The sequence below is a fragment of the Clinocottus analis genome, unplaced genomic scaffold (genome assembly GCF_023055335.1).
Source record: "Clinocottus analis isolate CAN_PGR_092001 unplaced genomic scaffold, fCliAna1.0.p SCAF_6, whole genome shotgun sequence".
In the NCBI taxonomy this organism is placed as follows: domain Eukaryota; kingdom Metazoa; phylum Chordata; class Actinopteri; order Perciformes; family Cottidae; genus Clinocottus; species Clinocottus analis.
In genome coordinates, this window is record NW_027176218.1 from 3,949,448 (window position 1) to 3,973,484 (window position 24,037).

The 24,037-nt window shown below is 40.6% G+C and overlaps 2 protein-coding genes across 3 annotated transcripts; both read right to left on the reverse strand.

The window, feature by feature from the left end:
• Positions 1-8,770: 8,770 nt before the first annotated feature.
• LOC137803633 (gastrula zinc finger protein XlCGF57.1-like) lies at positions 8,771-12,819 on the reverse strand. The gene is made up of 2 exons (XM_068602286.1): positions 12,423-12,819; positions 8,771-11,304 (listed from the first exon to the last, which is right to left on the reverse strand). Exons 1-2 carry the CDS (start codon positions 12,556-12,558, stop codon positions 9,458-9,460), a joined length of 1,983 nt encoding a protein of 660 aa, XP_068458387.1. The 5' UTR covers positions 12,559-12,819; the 3' UTR covers positions 8,771-9,457.
• Positions 12,820-14,146: 1,327 nt separating this feature from the next.
• On the reverse strand, positions 14,147-23,060 carry LOC137803632 (gastrula zinc finger protein XlCGF58.1-like). Of its 2 annotated transcripts, XR_011080081.1 has the most exons (3): positions 22,376-23,060; positions 17,460-21,275; positions 16,308-16,442 (listed from the first exon to the last, which is right to left on the reverse strand). XR_011080081.1 is itself a non-coding variant. In XM_068602284.1 (2 exons), exons 1-2 carry the CDS (start codon positions 17,596-17,598, stop codon positions 14,464-14,466), a joined length of 2,118 nt encoding a protein of 705 aa, XP_068458385.1. In that variant the 5' UTR covers positions 17,599-19,477; the 3' UTR covers positions 14,147-14,463. The 2 variants fall into 2 exon arrangements, 1 of the variants encoding a protein (XP_068458385.1); XM_068602284.1 differs by lacking the exon at positions 22,376-23,060 and having other exon boundaries at positions 14,147-16,442; positions 17,460-19,477.
• Positions 23,061-24,037: the final 977 nt, after the last annotated feature.

The following is a 24,037-nucleotide window of genomic DNA, read 5'->3' on the forward strand; positions in this document are numbered from 1 at the left end:
TAACCACCAACAGCTGCTGGGCGTCTGTGGAGAATAATAAAATACATTCATACGTTTGAGAAATCTTATATTAAACTCTCCACTATTCAAGAGGTTTATCACTGAAAAGCGGTGAATTCGTTGTAAATGAGAAAAACATGACCCCTAAATAAAAACATGCTGCTGCGGTCGCAAACATCACAACAACTTGTGTTGCATTGAGTGAACCACATCCCACAGACAGTGACAGACCTTCAGTGTCAAATGCAGAGACCACCTACCTGTTCCACCAACTGTAACTTGCTCCACTGACCGGCTACTTTTAGTTCCCCTCAAGTACACCAACAAAGGTCATGTGTAGCTAATATAGTGAAAGTAGAAGTATACATTTAATTGATTTGGTTTAAAGCACATGGTGGCTCATTGGACTAGCTCCACTTGGAACCTCAGGGAGTCTCTGTGACACGGACACGACGTCATCAAGACTATAAACATGGTGCATCCCTTGACCCTGGCTTTCCATGAGACTCACGTTGCTCAAAGTAGGTGAAACAACGTTAATGCCTTTTAACCCCCGTAGGTAATAGGAGTACATTCTCTGGTTGAACAACAGACTACTTCTGGATCCTGAGGGAGAAACGGATTACTCGCCCTGTGCTCCTCTACTTTCACCAGCAGAATGAAGACCACTAAATTCCTGTATTCTTCAACGTAACATTCATTGTTACATTGAAGACGGATGATAATCAAGTAAGAGGCTTTTGTCTGGGCAGAGAGAGGTCACCGTATGTTTGTAACCGGGTTTCTTTTGTTTTTATTTATTTGTATTATCTTCCGTGTTATTGTCGATTTTACCGACCGTCAAGTCCTGTTCAGTTCTGTGGAACATAACTGTTGTGCTTGTTGCTGCTATGATAGTGTTGTTCCACGCTGCTGAGCTTTGTTGAGATGTAATCCTCCACAAAGAGTAAAGTTGGTAGACGTAGAGATGTAGTACAGTAAGCAGTACAATATATACCCCTGAAATGTAATAGTCAAACGTCTTTAAATACTTCAGTAGGTACAGTACCCGTAACTCTACCTCAGTACATGATGTGAATACTTCCTCCAGAACTGGTTCCATCAGTTTAAAGTGATAAAGAAACAAACAGAAACAACCTGCTCTTTGTATCCGGACTTCCGGGTTGAAAACAGCGTCCAGTAGTCTTCGTTGTCGCTCGTTGTCCTCTTTTGAACTAGAAAGTTCCTCTTCGTACTCCGCTGTCGTTCTTTCAAACAGCATTGGGACTTTAGACATTTTCACAACGACAGAAACTTTTCCTCCACACAAACTCCGTCACAAACCTCGTGTCCTCTCCATTAAACTGGAACTATCCGCTAAGCTAACTTTAACATCTTTGTAGGCTACCCGGAGATGAGTCAGAGGAACAACATTCGGGAACAAAAGGTGAACATCTAGAAGTCCATTCAGAAGGTTTATCCAGAAATACAGGGACTCTGCTGTATCAGTACTGAAGGCTCCTGATTCTACGGTCGGGAGCCGCCATGTTGCTAATGGAGGAGCATCCGGGTCAGTTGCAGCTTGCGGGCCACCTTCAAAATAAAAGCTTTTTGGGCCCTATATGTGGCTTTCAATTCAGACTTAGTGCATGGAGCCCATTTTATCACAAATAGTCATTGTCATTTTAAGTTCGTGGTTGTTCGCTCGAAAATCAAAGCTTTTGAACTATTTCCCCACATAGATCCAACCATGGCCATTAATTGAAATTCAGTTTATTTTGTCCAGCCCAGAATTACAAATTACAAACTCCCCTCACAGGGCTTTACAATCTGTACACATATGACATCACTTTCTCAGGACCTCACATCGGATTAGGAAAAACTCAACAAAGAACAGAACCTTTCTAGAGGAAAAAAAAAGAAAAGAAACCTTCAGGAGAGCAACAGCGGAGGATCCCTCTCCCTAGATGGACAGAAGCAAGAGATGTCATGTATACAGAATGAACAATGTAACAGAGTTACAGCACATTCAAGGACTATGACAGAAATTATTCATAGAATGAGTTGTAGGCATGGACCACGATCCAGTTCCTCATTTGTGTTACGACATTGGCATCACGAAAACAACTCTGCTTTTATTCAGGTTTGGAGGCATGTTGTCAAGATAAGAACATCAGCACGTATGTCCCTGTTCAACAAGAGGATGACCCTGAATCAGTTATGACATCGTTTTAATCCACAGGCCAAAGTTGCACAGTTTAATACTTTTTTTTTAAGGGTTAGTTCAGACCACGAGGCTTCAAGACTTGTTATATACACCTTGTTTAAACACAGTTGATGTTTCAGATTCACCAAAGTCAAAACACAAAGAAAATTCTACAGCATTTTTAGCCAATTCATAACCTTTAAGTAACAACAAAGATATACTTAATATTTGTTAATTTCAATTAATTATCATGAAAAGAAACTCAGACAACAGGGTGGACTGGACGTAACAGGGTGGAAATCATATCAGTGATCAATACATTTCAATAATTAAGGCAATTCATTCACATTCTAATTTTGAATGTAACTTCCATTAACAACCATTAAACTATTAATCATGAACACAAATTTAAACTTAAAAGTCTGTTTCAACTCTGCCGGCGTTCTGGATTGAAATCCAGGCAGAGTAGACGCGGCCAGCTCATTGCAGAGAAACAAGCTCAGGGCTCCTACTAGTTCGGCGTAACGGTGAGTTGTACTTTTATGCACTTCATAATGTTTTTATACCGGTCAAATCATTTTATTACGTCATATTTATCGCCCACACCGTGAAGGCCGTGAAAACATTATCTTACATAAAACCGATCCATGGTGCAAAAAAAGGTTGGGGACCACTTGCAGAGATGACATGGAATACTTTGACAACTAAAAACAATCATAATTCATATATACATGACAATAGGGCTGTGCGGTATGGTCCAAAATCCATATAACGTTTTTTTGTAAGATTCTGACACGAGCCAGTATTGTAGTGAGCAAGCTGTGACAAATGCAGGAAACAACATTAATATTTCACAGGTTGATGTTGAAAGCGCAGTGGAATACTTATGTGTCAGGTTCTAACTCCAGTTATGATTCAAACTTTAGTTGCATATTTAACTTTATAACAACAATTGATAACCCACAAATAACGCTCTTTAACAGGGTTAAACACCACAACACAACACTTTGTGACACAAACAATTTGTAACGCTAATAATTGTACATTTATAAAATTACAAAGTCGAATTGAATGCTGGTTATAGCTCGCATATAAAAAAACAGGAACAGTACACGTTACTCTATTTGTATTGAGTAAACGGCCTGTGGCGCACAAGTTAATTTAAAATCTAAAGTTATAAATCTGAACCTTTCCCTCCGTCAAACTGACGTAACGTTACTGTGAATAAACTAATAAAGTTTGCTCGTTAGATCCTCATAACCTCTACGGGGAAATTGGAGGCAGCGAATCATTCAAAAAAGTCCTGCCGACATCAGCCCTCTGCTGGCGGCGTCAGACCGCCGACAGCCTGCAGGCGACGGGCTCATTGGTCCCGCGATCAGGACTTCAAACCGTCGGTAACTCTTTAAATCGGCTGATTCTTGAGAAACCGACCACAGATTTGAAACTTAAAAAAACTAACTTCTCGCCAACAATCATCCTAAAATTACATTTTGTGACTCAACAATAGTAATATTCAGAGACTGTCAACTTTATCTGTTTTGATTTCTTATCCGCCATTGTTCCCCGTTTGGTAGTGCCAAAATGCATTCTGGGATATTGAGAAAGACACGCCACAAAAACAGCTGTTCACCGCCCACTTAAGTCAATTTGCATTTCCCAGCATGCAAATTGGCTGTGTAATTTTGCACCAAGACTGAACTTAAGAACCCTAATTGGTAAGTAGCTTTGCTGCGCACTCATAACTGAACTGTGAAAAATTAAATATCCTTACAAGCAGGGAAACAATTGATTTGTGTCCTTGCACTAAAACGGCGGTACGTGAAATTTTCATAACGTAAGGAATACTGAAACCGGTTCAATGCACAGCCCTTCAAGACAATACAAAACACATGAAAATATCATTGAAACACACAAGTTGATTTGTAGCTTCATCATAGCTGAATGAACTATTTTTGAAGTCTGTATCAGCCTGACAGTTGTTAGGTGTTTAACTAGGTCTCATTTATTTCTGATGCTCTCATAAATACTCTTGGTATTTGATGAAAAACAGAGAGGAAACTGTCGATCAAACTCCACGACTAATTTGTTTCTTTTGTGTGGACTTTTAAATGTCGTTGCTGAGTTCTCCTGCGTGCAAATGTTTTACCACAAACTGAACAACTAAATGCTTTCTCTTCTGTGTGGACAATCATGTGAGTGGTTAGGGTTGTCTTGAGTGAAAATGTTTTACTACACACAGAACAACTAAATGCTTTCCTTCCTGTGTGGATAGTGATGTGACGATGCAGGATTCGCTTTAGTGAAAATGTTTTACCACAAATTTAACAACTATGCTTTCACTCATGTGTGGACATTCATGTGATCGTTCAGCTTTCCCTTATGTGCAAATCTTTTACCACAAACTGAACAAATACATGCTTCTGTGTGGACATTCATGTGACATTCCAGGGTTTTCTTACGTGAAAACTTTTTACCACAAACCGAACAACTAAATGCTTCTGTGTGGACATTCATGTGACAATCCAGGGTTTTCTTACGTGCAAATGTTTTACTACAAACTGAACAACTAAATGCCTTCACTCCTGTGTGGATAGTCATGTGATCGTTCAGGTTTCCCTTACGTGCAAATGTTTTACCACAAACTGAACAATTAAATGCGTTCTCTCCTGTGTGGACAATCATGTGATCGTTCAGGTATCCCTTACGTGCAAATGTTTTACCACAAATTGAACAACTAAATGCTTTGACTCCTGTGTGGATCGTCATGTGATCGATAAGGTATGCCTTATGTGCCAATCTTTTACCACAAACTGAACAACTAAATGCTTCTGTGTGGATATTCATGTGACATTCGAGGGTGTTCTTACGTGAAAATGTTTTCCCACAAACTGAACAACTAAATGCTTCTGTGTGGATATTCATGTGACATTCCAGGGTTTTCTTACGTGCAAATGTTTTACCACAAACCGAACAACAAAATGCTTTTACTCCTGAGTGGAAAGTCATATGATCATTCAGGTGTCCCTTACGTGAAAATGTTTTACCACAAATTGAACAACTAAATGCTTTGACTCCTGTGTGGCCAATCATGTGATCATTCAGGTATCTCTTACGTGCAAATGTTTTACCACAAACTGAACAACGAAACGCTTTGACTCCTGTGTGGACAGTCATGTGACCAATCAGATTTCCCTTATGTGAAAATGTTTTACCACAAACTGAACAACTAAATGCTTTGACTCCTGTGTGGACAATCATGTGACCAATCAGGGTTCCCTTGTGTGAAAATGTTTTACCACAAACTGAACAACTAAATGCTTCTGTGTGGACATTCATGTGAGAGTTCAGGTGTCCCTTATATGAAAATGTTTTGCTACACATGGAACAACTAAATGCTTTCTCTCCTGTGTGGACAATCATGTGATTCTTGAGGCTTCCTTTATGTTTAAATGTTTTACCACAAACTGAACAAATAAATTGTTTTTCTACTGAGTGGACAATCATGTGAGAGGTCAGGTTTATCTTGAGTGAAAATGTTTTACTACACAAAGAACAACTAAATACTTTTCGTCCTGTGTGGATAGTCATGTGACGCTGCAGGTTTCGCTTTAGTGAAAATGTTTGACCACAAACTGAACAACTAAAAGCTTTTACTCCTGTGTGGACAGTCATGTGATCGTTCAGGTGTCCCTTCTGTGCAAATGTGTTACCACAAACTGAACAACTAAATGGTTTCACAAAATTTTTGGATCTAGTGTGTCTCTTCGGACGTACCTTGCAGTCAGAGCTTCCAGCACATTTAGGTGAGCTGCTTGATGTATTCCCAGTACTACAGTTCACAGGTACTTCATTGTTTTGCAGAGGGTGTACATCTGACTGAGGCTCTTGAGTCTCAACCCAATCTCTACTGTCATCAGTCTCAGGTTCAGACAAGTCTTCAATCTCATCAGAATCTGGTCCTGGATGTCTTTCTGGATCTGACTTCCTGCCTGGTTCTGATCCTCCACAATCTGCTCCATCATCTTCACTCTTCACAGACGGTAATAAGAACTTGATACCAGCTTCATCCAGCCTTTGAAGCTGCTCTTCATTCTGACTGGTCAGGAGTTCTTCCTGTTTCTCTTTAATGTGAGAGGGCTCTGGGTCCTCCTGTTTCTCTTTAATGTGTGGGGGCTCTGGGTCCTCCTGTTCCTCTTTAATGTGTGGGGGCTCTGGGTCCTCCTGTTCCTCTTTAATTTGTGGGGGCTCTGGGTCCTCCTGTTCCTCTTTAATGTGTGGGGGCTCTGGGTCCTCCTGTTCCTCTTTAATGTGTAGAGGCTCTGGGTCCTTCCGTTCCTCTTTAATGTGTGGGGGCTGTGGGTCCTCCCATTCCTCTTTAATGTGTAAAGGCTCTGGGTCCTCCTGTTCCTCTTTAATGTGGGGGGGCACTGGTTTCTCCTGGTCCAGACTGGAGCTCCAGTCCTGCTGCTCATGAGGAACCTCTTCTTTAAACACCAACAGCTGCTGGACGTCTGTGGAGAATAATAAAATACATTCATACATCTGAGAAATCCTATCTTAAGCTCTCTGTTATTTAAGAGGATTATCAATGCAAAGCAGTGAATTTGTTGTAAATGAGAGAAACATGACTCCTAAATAAAAACATGCTGTTGCGGTTGTAAACATCACGCAGCAACTTGTGTTACATTGACTGAACCACATCCCACCGGCAGTGAAAGACCCTCAGTAGCAAATGCAGAGACCACATGTTCCACCAACTGTAACTTGCTCCACTGACAGAATTATTTTAGTTCCCCTCAAGTAAACCAACAAAGGTCATGTGTAGCTAATATAGTGAAAGAAGAAGTATACATTTAATTGATTTGGTTAAAGCACATGGTGGCTCATTGGACAAACTTCCCTTGGAACCTCAGGGAGTCCCTGTGACATGGACACAACGTCACCAAGACTAGAAACATGGTACATCCCTTGACACTGACCATCCATGAGACTCACGTTGCTCAATGTAGGTGAAACAACGTTAATGCCTGAAAGAAAACACCCTGAGGTATAAAGACTACATTCTCTGGTCGAACAACATACTGCTTACAGATCCTGAATGAGAAACAGATAAGTCGCCCTGTGCTCCTCTAACCTGCAGAACGAAGATCCCTAAATTCTTAAGATTCTTCAAGGTGACATTCATTGTTTTCTCCACCGCCAGATGAAAATTAGGGCTTTTGTCTGGGAAGAGAGAGGTCACAGTATGTTTGTAACCTGGTTTCTTCAGTTTGAATTTATTTATACTATCTTATTATTGTTATTGTGTATTTTGTGGACCGTTGAGTCGCGTTCAGGTCTGTGTAACATAACTGTTGTTATTGTTGCTGCTGTAATAGTGTTGTTTCACGCTGCTGAGCTTTGTTGAGTTTTAATCCTCCACAACGAATAAAGTTGGTACACGTAGAGATGTAGTTAAGTAAAAAATACAATATTCACCTCAGAGATGTAGTCCAGTAAGCAGTACAATATCAACCCTGAAATGTAATACAGTAAAATGTCAAATGAAAGTCTTTACATACTTCCTGTAACTCTACCTCAGTACATTATGTGAATACTTCAGTACAGTACCAGTAACTCTACCTCAGTACATGATGTGAATACTTCCTCCAGAACTGCTTTCATCAGTTTAAAGTGATAAAGAAACAAACAGAACCAACCTGCTCTTTGTATCCGGACTTCCGGGTTGAAAACAGCGTCCAGTAGTCTCCGTTGTCGCTCGTTGTCCTCTTTTAAACTAGAAAGTTCCTCTTCGTACTCTGCTGTCGTTCTTTCAAACAGCATTGGGAGTTTATACATTTTCACAACGACAGAAACGTTTCCTCCACACAAACTCCGTCACAAACCTTGTGTCCTCTCCATTAAACTGGGACTATCCGATAAGCTAACTTCAATACCTTTGTAGGCTATGGGGAAATGAGTCAGAGGAACAACATCCGGGAACAAATGTGAACATCTAGAAGTCCATTCAGAAGTTTTATCCAGACATACAGAGACTCTGCTGTACCAGTATTGAAGGAGCTACCTGACTTTATCAACACAACGAGACGCTCCTGATTCTACAGACGGGAGCCGCCATGTTGCTAATGGAGGAGCATCCGGGTCAGTAGCAGCTTGCGGGCCACCTTCAAAATAAAAGCTTCTATTGCCTAACAAATCTGCTTTTACTCAAGTTTGTAGGTATGTTGTCAAGATAAGAACATCAGGATGTACGTCCCTGTTCAACAAGAGGATGACCCTGAATCAGTGATGACATCGAGTCTATCAACAAGCCAAAGTTGCACAGCTTTTTAAATTGTTTTTTTTTGACACTTTGGTGTTTTTAAGGGTTAGTTCAGACCACGAGGCTTCAAGACTCTTGTTATATAGACCTTGTTTAAACTTGGTCGATTGTTCAGATTCACTAAAGTTAAAACATAAATGAAATTTTACAACATTTTTAACCAATTCAAAACCTGCAATTAACGACAAAGATATGCTTAATATTTGTTAATTTTAATTAATTATCATGAAAAGAAACTCAGACAACAGGGTGGACTGGACGTAACGGGGTTGAAATCATATCAGTGAACAATACATTTCATTAACGAAGGCAGTTCATTCACATTTCACTTACTAATTATGAATGTAACTTCCATTAATAACCATTAAACTATGATTCATGAACACAAATTTAAACTTAATAGTCTGTCTCAACTCTGCTGGAGTTCTGGATTGAAATCCAGGCAGAGTAGACGGGGCCGGCTCGTTACAGAGAAACAAGCTCAGGACTCCCACTAGTTCGGCGTAATGGTGAGTTGTACTTTTATGCACTTTATAATTGTTTTCATGCCGGTCGAATCATTTTATTACGTCATATTTATCGCCCAAACCGTGAAGGACGGTCCGTGAAAACATTGTCTTAAATGAAACCGGTCTGTGGTGCAAAAAAGGTTGTGGACAACTGGCAGAGAGGATATGGAAGACTTTGACATCTAAAAACAATTACAGTTCATATATACATGACAATACAAAACACATGAGACAATATCATAGCAACACACACCAAAGAATTTAAATTGATGTGTACCTTCATCTTAGCCTAATAAACTTATTTTGCAGTCTGTATCGGCCTGACAGTTCTTAGGTGTTTAACTAGGTCTCATTTATTTCTGATGTTCTCATCAATACACTTGGGATTTGATGAATGAATAAAATCTTGTTGATCAAACTCCACGACTAATTTGTTTCTCATGTGTGGACTTTTAAATGGCGTTGCTGAGTTCTCTTGTGTGCAAATGTTTTACCACAAACTGAACAACTAAATGGTTTATCTCCTGTGTGGACAATCATGTGAGAGGTTAGGGTTGTCTTACGTGAAAATGTTTTACTACACACAGAACAACGAAATGCTTTCCTTCCTGTGTGGATAGTCATGTGATAGTTCAGATTTCCCTTATGTGCAAATTTTTTACCACAAACTGAACAACTAAATGCTTTCTCTCCTGTGTGGCCAATCATGTGATAGTTCAGGTGTCCCTTACGTGCAAATGTTTTACCGCAAACTGAACAACTAAATGGTTTCTCTCCTGTGTGGCCAATCATGTGATGGTTCAGGTGTCCCTTACTTGAAAATGTTTTGCCACAAACTGAACAACTAAATGCTTTCTCTCCTGTGTGGACAGTCATGTGAGAGTTCAGGTTTCCCTTATGTTCAAATGTTTTACCACACACGGATAAACTAAATGCTTTCTCTCCTGTGTGGACATTCATGTGAGTGTTCAGGTTTCCCTTACGTGAAAACGTTTTACTACAAACTGAACAACTAAATGCTTTGACTCCTGTGTGGATAGTCATGTGATCGTTCAGGCTTCTTTTCTGTTTAAATGTTTTACCACAAAATGAACAACTAAAAGCTTTCACTCCTGTGTGGACAGTCATGTGATCGTTCAGGTGTCCCTTCTGTGCAAATGTTTTACTACAAACTGAACATTTAAATGCTTCTGTGTGGACATTCATGTGAGAGTTCAGGTATCCCTTATGTGCAAATGTTTTACTACACACAGAACAACTAAATGCCTTCCTTCCTGTGTGGATAGTCATGTGACGATTCAGGGTTCGCTTTGCTGAAAATGTCTTACCACAAATTGAACAACTAAATACTTTCTCTCCTGTGTGGACAGTCATGTGATCGTTAAGGTGTCCCTCATGTGCAAATGTGTTACCACAAAGTGAACAACTAAATGGTTTCACAAACTTTTTGGATCTAGTGTGTCTCTTCTGACGGAGCTCGCGGTCAGAGCTTCCAGCACATTCAGGCGAGCTGCTTGATGTATTCCCAGTACTACAGTTCACAGGTACTTCATTGTTTTGCAGAGGGTTTAAATCTGACTGAGGTTCCTGACTCTCAACCCAATCTCTACTGTCATCAGTCTCAGGTTCAGACAAGTCTTCAGTCTCATCAGTATCTGGTCCTGGATGTCTTTCTGGATTTGACTTCCTGTCTGGTTCTGATCCTCCACAATCTTTTTCATCATCTTCAATCTTCACAGAAGTGAATGAGAACTTGATACCAGCTTCCTCCAGCCCTTGAAGCTGCGCTCCCTTTTGACTGGTCCAGAGTTCCTCCTGTTCCTCTTTAATGTGTGGGAGCTCTTGGTCCTCCTGTTCCTCTTTAATGTGTGGGGGCTCTGGGTCCTCCTGTTCCTCTTTAATGTGTGGGGACTCTAGGTCCTCCTGTTCCTCTTTGATGTGTGGGGGCTCTGGGTCCTCCTGTTCCTCTTTAATGTGTGGGGGCTCTGGGTCCTCCTGTTCCTCTTTAATGTGTGGGGGCTCTGGGTTCTCCAGTTCTTCTTTAATGTGTGGGGGCTTTGGGTCCTCCTGTTCCTCTTTAATGTGTGGGGGCTCTTGGTCCTCCTGTTCCTCTTTAATGTGTGGGGGCTCTGGGTCCTCCTGGTCGTCTTTAATGTGGGGGGGCTCTGGGTCCTCATGTTCCTCTTTAATGAGTGGGGGCTCTGGGTCCTCCTGGTCCAGACTGGAGCTCCAGTCCTGCTGCTCAGGGGGAACCTCTGCTTTAACAACCAACAGCTGCTGGGTGTCTGTGGAGAATAATAAAATACATTCATACGTCTGAGAAATCTTATATTAAACGCTCCACTATTTAAGAGGTTTATCACTGAAAAGCGGTGAATTAGTTGTAAATGAAAGAAACATGACCCCTAAATAAAAACATGCTGCTGCAGTCGTAAACAAAACACAACAACTTGTGTTGCATTGACTGAACCACATCCTACCAACAGTGACAGACCCTCAGTAGCAAATGCAGAGACCACATGTTTCACCAACTGTTACTTGCTCCACTGACAGGCTACTTTTACTTTCCCTCAAGTACACCAACAAAGATCATGTGTAGCTAACATAGTAAAAGTAGAAGTATACATTTAATTGATTTGGTTTCAAGCACATGGTGACTCATTGGACGAGTCCCACTTGGAACCTCAGGGAGCCCCTGTGACCAAGGCTATAAACATGGTGCATCCCTTGACCATGGCTTTCCATGAGACTCACGTTGCTCAAAGTAGGTGAAACAACGTTAATGCCGTTAAAGAAAACACCCTGAGGTATAAAGACTACATTCTCTGGTCGAACAACAGACTGCTTACGGATCCTGAATGAGAAACGGAAAACTCGCCCTGTGCTCCTCTAACGTGCAGAACGAAAACCACTCAATTCTTTGATTCGACAAAGCGACATTCATTGTTTTCTCCACCGCCAGATGAAAATCAAGGCTTTTGTCTGGGCAGAAAGAGGTCACAGTATGTTTGTAACCTGGTTTCTTTTGTTTGAATTTATTTTTACTATCTTATTATTATTATTGTGTATTTTACGGACCGTCAAGTCCCGTTCATTTCTGTGTAACATAACTGTTGTGCTTGTTGCTGCTGTAATAGTGTTGTTCCACGCTGCTGAGCTTTGTTGAGTTTTAATCCTCCACGAGTAAAGTTGGTCGACGTAGAGATGTAGTACAGTAAAAAGTACAATATTCACCTCTGATATGTCCTCCAGTAAGTATTTACAGTACCTGTAACTCTACCTCAGTACATGATGTTAATACTTCAGTACAGTACCAGTAACTCTACTTCAGTACATGATGTGAATACTTCCTCCAGAACTGGTTGCATCAGTTTAAAGTGATAAAGAAACAAACAGAAACAACCTGCTCTTTGTATCCGGACTTCCGGGTTGAAAACAGCGTCCAGTAGTCTCCGTTGTCGCTCGTTTTCCTCTTTTGAACTAGAAAGTTCCTCTTCGTATTCTATCGTTCTTTCAAACAGCGTTGGGACTTTAGACATTTTCACATCTACAGAAACGTTTCCTCCACACAAACTCCGTCACAAACCTCGTGTCCTCTCCATTAAACTGGGACTATCCGCTAAAATAACTTTAATATCTGTGTAGGCTATCAGGAGATGAATCGGGAGATGAGGTTAGGAACATCCGGGAACAAATGTGAACTCGAGGTCCATTCAGAAGGTTTATTCAGACATACAGAGACTCTGCTGTATCAGTATTGAAGGAGCTACCTGACACTTTATCAACACAGCAACGAGACGCTCCTGATTCTACGGCCGGGAGCCGCCATGTTGCTAATGGAGGAGCATCCGGGTCATTTGCAGCTTGCGGGCCACCTTCAAAATAAAAGCTTATAGTGCCTTATATGTGGCTGTCATTGCAGACTTGGTGAATAGAGCCCATTTCATGAAACATAATCATTGTCATCTTAAGTTATTGGTTGTTCACTCGAAAATATAGGCTTTAAAACTATTTCCCCACATAGATCCAACCATGGCCATTAATTAATATTCAGTTTATTTTGTACAGCACAGAATCAGAAATTACAAACTCCCCTCACAGGGCTTTACAATCTGTACACATATGACATCACTTTCCCAGGACCTCACATCGGATCAGGAAAAACTCAACAAAGAACAGAACCTTTCTCTGGGAAAAAAGGAAAGAAACCTTCAGTAGAGCAACAGAGGAGGATCTCTCTCCCCAGATGGACAGAAGCAATGGACGTCATGTATACAGAATGAAGAACGTAACAGAGTTATAGCACATTTAAGGAATATGACAGAAATTATTCATAGATTGAGTTGTAAGCCTTTTCCACGATCCAGTTCCTCATTTGTGTTATGATGTTGGCATCACTGAAATAAATCTGCTTTTATTCAAGTTTGGAGGCATGTTGTGAAGATAAAAACATCAGGATGTACGTCCCTGTTCAACAAGAGGATGACCCTGAATCAGTGATGACATTAAGTCCATCTACAAGCCAAAGTTGCACAGCTTTTTAAATACATGTTTTTGACACTTTGGTGGTTTTAAGTGTTAGTACAGACCACGAGGCTTCAAGACTCTTGTTATATACACCTTGTTTAAACACAGTTGATGGTTCAGATTTACCAAAGCCAAAACATAAATGAAATTTTACAACAGTTTTAGCCAATTCAAAACCTGCAAGTAACAACAAAGATATGCTTGATATTTGTTTATTTTCATTAATTATCATGAAAAGAAACTCAGACAACAGGGTGGACTGGATGTAACAGGGTGGAAATCATATCAGTGAACAATACATTTTATTAATGAAGGCAATTCATTCACATTTCACATTTTAATTATGAATGTAACTTCCATTAACAACCATTAAACCATTAATCATGAACACAGATTGAAACTTAAAAGTCTGTTTCAACTGTGCTGGAGTTCTGGGTTGAAATCCAGGCAGAGTAGACGGGGCCAGCTCATTGCAGAGAAACAAGCTCAGGGCTCCCACCAGTTCGGCGTAATGGTGAGTTGTACTTTTATGCACTTTATATTTGTTTTTATGCTGGTCGACACACAGTGAAGGACGATCCGTGAAAACATTGTCTTGCATGAAACCGGTCCGTTGTGCAAAAAAAGGTTGGGGGCCGCTGGCAGAGAGGACATGGAATACTTTGACAACCAAAAACAATGATTCATATATACATGACAATACAAAACACATGAGACAATACCATAGCAACACACACCAAATAATTTAAATTGATGTCGCTTCATCTTAGCTGAATAAACTTATTTTGCAGTCTGTATCAGCCTGACAGTTCTTAGGTGTTTAACTAGGTCTCATTTATATCTGATGTTCTCATCAATACACTTGCGATTTGATTAATAACAGAGACGAGAAAAATATTGTTGATCAAACTCCACAGCTAATTTGTTTCACCTGTGTGAACTTTTAAATGTTGTTGCTGAGTTCTCTTGTGTGCAAATGTTTTACCACAAACTGAACAACTAAATGCTTTCTCTCCTGTGTGGATAGTCATGTGACGATACATGGTTCGCTTTAGTGAAAATGTTTTACCACAAATTGAACAAGTATATGCTTTAACTCCTGTGTGGACAGTCATGTGAGAGTTCAGGTTTCCCTTATGTGTAAATGTTTTACTACACACGGAACAACTAAATGCTTTCTCTCCTGTGTGGCCAATCATGTGATGGTTCAGGTGTCCCTTACTTGAAAATGTTTTTCCACAAACTGAACAACTAAATGCTTTCTCTCCTGTGTGGACATTCATGTGAGAGTTAAGGTTTCCCTTATGTGCAAATGTTTTACTACACACGGAACAACTAAATGCTTTCACTCCTGTGTGGACAGTCATGTGACGATACAGGGTTCGGTTTAGTGAAAATGTTTTACCACAAACTGAACAAGTATATGCTTTCACTCCAGAGTGGACATTCATGTGAGAGTTCAAATGTCCCTTACGTGAAAATGTTTTACTACAAACTGAACAACTAAACGCTTCTCTGTGGACATTCAGGTGATCGTTCAGGTGTCCCTTATGTGCAAATGTTTTACTACAAATGGAACAACTAAATGCTTTGACTCCTGTGTGGACAGTCATGTGATTGTTCAGGCTTCTTTTCTGTTTAAATGTTTTACCACAAACTGAACAACTAAATGATTTCTCGTCTGTGTGGACAGTCATGTGAGAGTTAAGGTTTCCCTTATGTGAAAATGTTTTACTACAAACAGAACAACTAAACGCTTTACTTCCTGTGTGGATAGTCATGTGACGATTCAGGGTTCGCTTTTGTGAAAATGTTTTCCCACACACTGAACAACTAAAAGCTTTCACTCCTGTGTGGACAGTCATGTGATCGTTTAGGTGTCCCTTATGTACAAATGTTTTACTACACACAGAACAACTAAATGCTTTCCTTCCTGTGTGGATAGTCATGTGACGATTTAGGGTTCGCTTTGCTGAAAATGTTTTACCACAAAGTGAACAACTACATGGTTTCACTAAATGTTTGGATGGAGTATGTCTCTTCAGACATACCTTGCGGTCAAAGCTTCCAGTACATTCAGGCGAGCTGCTTGATGTATTCCCAGTACTACAGTTCACAGGTACTTCATTGTTTTGCAGAGGGTTTAAATCTGACTGAGGTTCCTGAGTCTCAACCCAATCTCTACTGTCATCAGTCTCAGGTTCAGACATGTCTTCAGTCTCATCAGTTTCTGGTCCTGGATTTCTTTCTGGATCTGACTTCCTGTCAGGTTCTGATCCTCCACAATCTGCTTCATCATCTTCAATCTTCACACAAGTGAATGAGTACTTGATACCAGTTACCTCCAGCCCTTGAAGCGGCGCTCCCTCCTGACTGGTCCAGAGTTCCTCCTGTTCCTCTTTAATGTGTGGGGAATCTGGGTCCTCCTGTTCCTCTTTAATGTGGCGGGGCTCTGGGTCCTCCTGTTCCTCCTTAATGTGTGGGGGTTCTGGGTTTTCCTGTTCCTCTCTAATGTGTGGGGGTTCTGGGTCCTCTTGTTCCTCTTTAATGTGGGGGGTCTCTGGGTCCTCCTGTTCCTCTTTAATGTGGAGGGGCTCTGGGTCCTCCTGTTCCTCTTTAATGTGGAGGGGCTCTGGGTCCTCCTGTTCCTCTTTATTGTGTGGGGGCTGTGGGTCTTCCTGTTCCTCTTTAATGTGTTGGGGCTGTGGGTCCTCCTGTTCCTCTTTAATGTGTGGGGGCTGTGGGTCCTCCTGTTCCTCTTTAATCTGGAGCGACTTTGGTTCCTTCTGTTCCTCTTTAATGTGGGGGAGCTCTGGTTCCTCCTGGTCCAGAGTGGAGCTCCAGTCCTGCTGCTCGGGAGAAACCTCTTCTTTAACTACCAACAGATGCTCGGCATCTGTGGAGAATAATAAAATACAGCCGTATGTCTGAGAAATGTTATATTAAGCTCTCTATTATTTAAGAGGTTTATCATTAAAAAGCGGCGAATTAGTTGTAAATGAGAGAAACATGACCCCGAAATAAAAACATGCTGCTGCAGTCGTAAACATCACACAACAACTTGAGTTGGATTGACTGAATCACATCCCACTGGCAGTAACAAACCATCAGTAGCAAATGCAAGAACCACATGTGTAGCTTAAAAAGTGAAAGAAAAAGTATACATATAATTCATTTGGTTTAAAGCACATGGTGGCTCATTGGACGAGCCCCACTTGGAAGCCCAGGGAGTTCTTATGCCCTTTAAAGAAAACACCCTGAGGTAATAGGACTACATTCTCTGATTGAACAACAGACTACTTCTGGATCCTGAAGGAGAAACGGATTACTTGCGATGTGCTCCTCTACTTTAACCTGCAGAATGAAGACCACTAAATTCTTGGATTCTTCAAGGTGACATTTGTTTTCTCCACCGCCAAATGTTTTGTCTGGGCAGAGAGAGGTCACAGTATGTTTGTAACCGGGTTTCTTTTGTTTAAATTTTTTTTGTACTATTTTCCGTTTTATTGTGTATTTTACGGACCGTCAAGTCCCGTTCATTTCTGTGTAACATAACTGTTGTGCTTGTTGCTGCTGTAATAGTGTTGCTCCACGCTGCTGAGCTTTGTTGAGTTGTAATCCTCCACAAGTAAAGTTGGTAGACGTAGAGATGTAATATAGTAAAAACTATAGTATTAACCTCTAAGATGTAGTCAAGTAAGCAGTACAATATGTACCCATAAGATGTAATACAGTAAAAAGTCTTTAATAAAGATCTTTAAATACTTGAGTACAGTACCTGTAACGCTACCTCAGTACATAAAGTGAATACTTCAGTACAGCACCCGTAACTCTACATCAGTACATGATGTGAATACTTCCTCCAGAACTGGTTCCATCAGTTTAAAGTGATAAAGAAACAAACAGAACCAACCTGCTCTTTGTATCCGGACTTCCGGGTTGAAAACAGCGTCCAGTAGTCTCCGTTGTCGCTCGTTGTCCTCTTTTGAACTAGAAAGTTCCTCTTCGTACTCTGCTGTCGTTCTTTCAAACAGCATTGGGACTTTAGACATTTTCACAACGACAGAAATTGTTTCCTCCACACAAACTCCGTGTCCTCTCCATTAAAGTGGGACTATCCGCTAAAATAACTTTAATAACTTTGTAGGCTACCGGGAGATGAGTCAGAGCAACAACATCCGGGAACAAATGTGAACATCTAGAAGTCCATTCAGAAGGTTTATCCAGACATACAGAGACTCTGCTGTATCAGTACTGAAGGAGCTACCTGACACTTTATCAACACAGCAACGGGACGCTCATGTTTCTCTGCAAGGGAGCCGCCATATTGCTAATGAAGGAGCATCCGGGTTAGTTGCAGCTTGCGGGCCACCTTCAAAATAAAAGCTTATAGTGCCTTACATGTGGCTTTCATTGCAGACTTGGTGAATAGAGCCCATTTGATGAAAAATAATCATTGTCATCTTAAGTTAGTGGTTGTTCACTCAAAAATATAAGCTTTTAAACTATTTCCTCACATAGATCCAACCATCGCCATTAATTCAAATTCAGATTATTTTGTATAGCCCAGAATCAAAAATTACAAACTCCCCTCACGGGGCTTTACAATCTGTACACATATGACATCACTTTCCCAGGACTTCACATTGGATCAGGAAAAACTCAACAAAGAACAGAACCTTCCACAGGGAAAAAAGGAAAGAAACCTTCAGGAGAGCAACAGAGGAGGAGCCCTCTCCCCAGATGAACAGACGCAATGGACGTCATGTATACAGAATGAACAACATAACAGAGTTACAGCACATTCAAGGAATATGACAGAAATTATTCATACAATGAGTTGTAGGCATGGACCACGATCCAGTTCCTCAATTGTGTTACGACGTTGGCATCACTAAAACAAATATGATTTTTATTCAAGTTTGGAGGCATGTTGTGAAGATAAAAACATCACGATGTACGTCCCTGTTCAACAAGAGGATGACCCTGAATCAGTGATGACATCGAGTCCATCTACAAGCCAAAGTTGCACAGCTTTGTAAATACTTTTTTTTGACAATTTGGTGTTTTTGAGGGTTAGTTCAGACCACGAGGCTTCAAGACTCTTGTTATATACACCTTATTTAAACACAGTTGATGGTTCAGATTCACCAAAGTCAAAACATAAATGAAATTTTAAAACATTTTTAGCCAATTCAAAACCTGCAAGTAACAACAAAGATATGCTTAATATTTGTTGATTTCAATTAATTATCATGAAAAGAAACTCAGACAACAGGGTGGACTGGACGTAACAGGGTGGAAATCATATCAGTGAACAATACATTTAATTAATAAAGGCAATTCATTCACATACTAATTATGAATATAACTTCCATTAACAACCAATAATCATGAACACAGATTGAAACTTAAAAGTCTGTTTCAACTCTGCCGGAGTTCTGAATTGAAATCCAGGCAGAGTAGACGGGGCCGTCTCGTTTTAGAGAAACAAGTTTAGGGCTCCCACTAATTTGGCATAATGGTGAGTTGTACTTTCATGCACTTTATCATTTTATCACGTAATATTTATTGACCACAATGTGAAGGCCGGTCCATAAAAAATTGTTTTACATGAAACTTGTCCCTGGTGCAAAAAAGATTCGCGAGCGCTGGCTGAGTTGACATGGAATACTTTGACAACTAAAAACAATTATTGCTCATATATACATGAGAATACAAAACACATGAGACAATATCATAGAAACAAACACCAAAGAATATAAATTGATAAATTGATGTTAGCTGAATAAACCTTTTTTTTAAGTATGTATCAGCCTGACAGTTCTAGGTGTTTAACTAGCTCTCATTTATTTCTGATGCTCTCATTAATACACTTGTGATTTGATGAATAACAGAGACGAGAACATCTTGTCGATCAAACTCCATGACTAATTTGATTCTCTTGTGTGGACTTTTAAATGTCGTTGCAGGGTTTTCTTGCGTGCAAATGTTTTACCACAAACTGAACAACTAAATGCTTTCTCTCCTGTGTGGACAATGATGTGATTGTTCAGGTGTCCCTTTTGTGAAAATTTTTTACCACAAACTGAACAGCTAAATGCTTTGACTCCTGTGTGGATCGTCATGTGACCGTTCAAGTGTCCCTTATGTGAAAATGTTTTACCACAAACTGAACAACTAAATGCTTTGACTCCTGTGTGGATTGTCATGTGACCGTTCAGGTGTCCCTTATGTGAAAATGTTTTACCACAAACTGAACAACGAAATGCTTTCTCTCCTGTGTGAACAATGATGTGATTGTTCAGGTGTCCCTTTTGTGAAAATGTTTTACCACAAACGGAACAACTGAATGCTTTGACTCCTGTGTGGATCGTCATGTGACCGTTCAGATGTCCCTTATGTGAAAATGTTTTACCACAAACTGAACAACTAAATGCTTTGACTCCTGTGTGGATCGTCATGTGACCGTTTAGGTGTCCTTTATGTGAAAATGTTTTACCACAAACTGAACAACTAAATGCTTTGACTTCTGTATGTTTCCTCTCGTGATTGTTCAGGTGTCCTTTATGTAAAAATGTTTTACCACAAACTGAGCAACTAAGTGCTTCTGGTTGGACATTTATGTGAGACTTTAGGTATCCCTTATGTGCAAATGTTTTGCTACACGTGGAACAACTAAATGCTTTCTCTTCTGTGTGGACGATCATGTGATTGTTCAGGCTTCTTTTATGTTTAAATGTTTTACCACAAACTGAACAACCAAATTGTTTCTCTCCTGTGCGGACAATCATGTGAGAGGTTAGGTTTATCTTGAATGAAAATTTTTTACAACACACAGAACAACTGAATGCTTTCCTTCCTGTGTGGATAGTCATGTGACGAGTCAGGGTTCGCTTTAGTGTAAATGTTTTACCACACACTGAACAACTAAATGCTTTCTCTCCTGTGTGGACAGTCATGTGATCGTTCAGGTGTCCCTTCTGTGCAAATGTGTTACCACAAACTGAACAACTAAATGGTTTCACTAAATGTTTGGATGTAGTGTATCTCTTTAGACGTACCTTGCTGTCAAAGCTTCCAGCACATTCAGGCGTGCTGCTTGATGTATTCCCAGTACTACAGTTCACAGGTACTTCATTGTTTTGCAGAGGGTTTAAATCGGACTGAGGTTCCTGAGTCTCAACCCAATCTCTACTGTCATCAGTCTCAGGTTCAGACAAGTCTTCAGTCTCATCAGTTTCTGGTTCTGCATGTCTTTCTGGATCTGACTTCATTTCTAGTACTGATCCTCCACAATCTGCTCCATCATCTTCAATCTTCACACAAGTGAATGAGTACTTGATACTAGCTTCCTCCAGCCCTTGAAGCTGTTCTCCCTCCTGAGTGGTCCAGAGGTCATCCTGTTCTTCTTTAATGTGTGGGGGCTCTGGGTCCTCCTGTTCCTCTTTAATGCATGAGGGCTCCGGGTCCTCCTGTTCCTCTTTAATGTGTGGGGGCTCTGGGTCCTCCTGTTCCTCTTTAATGTGTGGGGGCTCTGGGTCCTCCTGTTCCTCTTTAATGTGTAGGGCCTCTGGGTCCTCCTGTTCCTGTTTAATGTGTAGGGGCTCTGGGTCCTCCTGTTCCTCTTTAATGTGAGGGGGCTCTGGTTCCTTCTGGTCCAGACTGTAGCTCCAGTCCTGCTGCTCAGGGGGAACCTCTTCTTTAACCACTAACAGCTGCTGGACGTCTGTGGAGAATAAAATTAAATACATTCATACGTCTGAGAAATCTTATATTAAGCTCTCTGTTATTTAAGAGGACTGAACCACATCCCACCGGCTGTGACAGACCCTCAGTAGCAAATGCAGAGACCAAATGTTCCACCAACTATAACTTGCACCAGTGACCAGCTACTTTTAGTTCCCCTCAAGTACACCAACAAAGGTCATGTGTAGCTAATATAGTGAAAGAAGAAGTATACATATAATTGATTTGGTTTAAAACACATAATGGCTCATTGGACGAGCCCCACTTGGATCCTCAGGGAGTCCCTGTGACACGAACATGACGTCACCAAGACGATAAACATGGTGCATCCCTTGACCCTGGCCATCCATGAGACTCACGTTGCTCAAAGTAGGTGAAACAACGTTAATGTCTTTTAAGAGAAAACACCCTGAGGTAATAGGACTTCATTCTCTGGTTGAACAACAAACTGCTTCTGGATCCGAAAGGAGAAACGGACAACTTGCCCTGTGCTCCTATACTTTCACCAGCAGAATGAAGACCACTAAATTCTTGGATTCCTCAAGGCGCCATTCATTATTTTCTCCACCGCCAGATGAGAATCAAGGCTTTTGTCTGGGCAGAGAGAAGTTAAAGTATGTTTGTGACCTGGTTTCTTTTATTTGAATTTATTTGTACTATTTTCCGTGTTATCTTGTATTTTATGGACCGCCAAGTCCCGTTCATTTCTGTGTAACATAACTGTTGTGCTTATTGCTGCTGTAATGGTCTTGTTCCACGCTGCTGAGCTTTGTTGAGTTTTAGTCCTCCACAATGAGTAAAGTTGGTAGATGTAGAGATGTAGTGCAGTAAAAAAGTACAATATTCACCTCAGAGATGTAGTCCAGTAAGCAGTACAATATGTACCCCTGAGATGTAATACAGTAAAAAGTCAAATGAATGTCTTTAAATACTTCAGTATAGTACCTGTAACTATACCTTAGTACATTATGTGAATACTTCAGTACAGTACCCGTAATTCTACTTCAGTACATGATGTGAATACTTCCTCCAGAACTGGCTCCATCAGTTTAAAGTGATAAAGAAACAAACAGAACGAACCTGCTCTTTGTATCCGGACTTCCGGGTTGAAAACAGCGTCCAGTAGTCTCCGTTGTCGCTCGTTCTCCTCTTTTGAACGAGAAAGTTCCTCTTCGTACTCTGCTGTCATTTTCACAACGACGGAAACGTTTGCTTCACATGCCCGGCGAGTTTTTTTTTAGAAAAACGCCCGGTGCGTTTTTATCAAGGAGTTTTTTTAAGCGGCTGAGCTTTAGAAAGTCTCGTCCTGTGAGATCGGCCCCTCAATCTCCTCACCTCAGAATCTACCTCCTCATAAACGGAAGCGTTAGCTAGCTGGCTAACGTCGCTTTCTCTCCTGCTGTGTTCAATGACTCAAATCATCAAGCTGTAGCTAACGTTAGCTAAGTCTATGTCAACAGAGGTCCTGGGTAACTTAACTTAGATATACCATCAAATATTATATTACCATGCACTCGCGCTCACTTCTGGCAAGCGCATATTGTTCGCAGTTCACTAAATATAACACTCCCCAATCCCCCAAAAAACTCATCGAATCTACACGATTCACGTAGGTCACCTATTTTGGTTTCAAAACGGCGAATTTCGCCGAAAGGTGAAGGATTTTTATACCTGCTAAAGGTCCATTCAGAAGGTTTATCCAGACCTACAGAGACTCTGCTGTATCAGGACTGAAGGAGCTACCTAACTTTATCAACACAGCAACGAGACGATTCCACGGAAGGAAGCCGCCATGTTGCTAATGGAGGAGCATCCGGGTCAGTTACAGCTTGCGGGCCACCTTCAAAATAAAAGCTTCTAGTGCCTTATATGTGGCTTTCATTGCAGACTTGGTGCATAGAGCCCATTTCATCAAACCTAATCATTGTCATCTTAAGTTAGTGGTTGTTCACTCGAAAATCAAAGATTTTAAACTTTTTCCCAACATATATCCAACCATGGCCATTAATTCAAATTCAGTTTATTTTGTATAGCCCAGAATCAGAAATTACAAACTCCCCTCACAGGGCTTTACAATCTGTACACATATGACATCCCTTTCCCCGGGCCTCACAAGGCTCAGGAAAAACTCAAAGAACAGAACCTTTCACGGGGAAAAATGAAAAAAACCTTCAGGAGAGCAACAGAGGAGGATCCATCTCCCCAGATGGACAGAAGCAATAGACGTCATGTATACAGAATGAACAATGTAACAGAGTTACAGCACATTCAAGGAATATGACAGGAGTGATTCATAAAATGAGTTGTAGGTATGGCCCACGATCCATTTCCTCATTTGTGTTACGACGTTGGCATCACTAAAACAAATCTGCTTTCATTCAAGTTTGGAGGCATGTTGTCAAGATAATAACATCAGGACATACGTCCCTGTTCAACAAGAGGATGACCCTGAATCAGTGATGACATCGAGTCCATCTCCAAGCCAAAGTTGCACAGCTTTGTAAATACTTTTTTTTTTTTAACACTTTTGTGTTTTTAAGGGTTAGTTCTGACCACAAGGCTAAAAGACTCTTGTCATATACACATTGTTTAAACATGGTTGATGATTCAGATTCACCAAAGTCAAAACATAAATGAAATTTTACAACATTTTTAGCCAATTCAAAATCTGCAAGTAACGACAAAGATATGATTAATATTTGATCATTTTAATTCATTATCATGAAAAGAAACTCAGACAAT

Excerpts from the sequence above, each read along its gene's own strand:
- LOC137803633 (XM_068602286.1), bottom strand. The coding sequence starts at position 12,558 with ATGTCTAAAGTCCCAACGCTGTTTGAAAGAACGATAGAATACGAAGAG. Across the intron at positions 11,305-12,422 it reads AGTCCGGATACAAAGAGCAG|ACACCCAGCAGCTGTTGGTT; the intron begins GTTGTTTCTGTT and ends TATTCTCCACAG.
- LOC137803632 (XM_068602284.1), bottom strand. The coding sequence starts at position 17,598 with ATGTCTAAAGTCCCAATGCTGTTTGAAAGAACGACAGCAGAGTACGAA. Across the intron at positions 16,443-17,459 it reads AGTCCGGATACAAAGAGCAG|ATGCCGAGCATCTGTTGGTA; the intron begins GTTGGTTCTGTT and ends TATTCTCCACAG.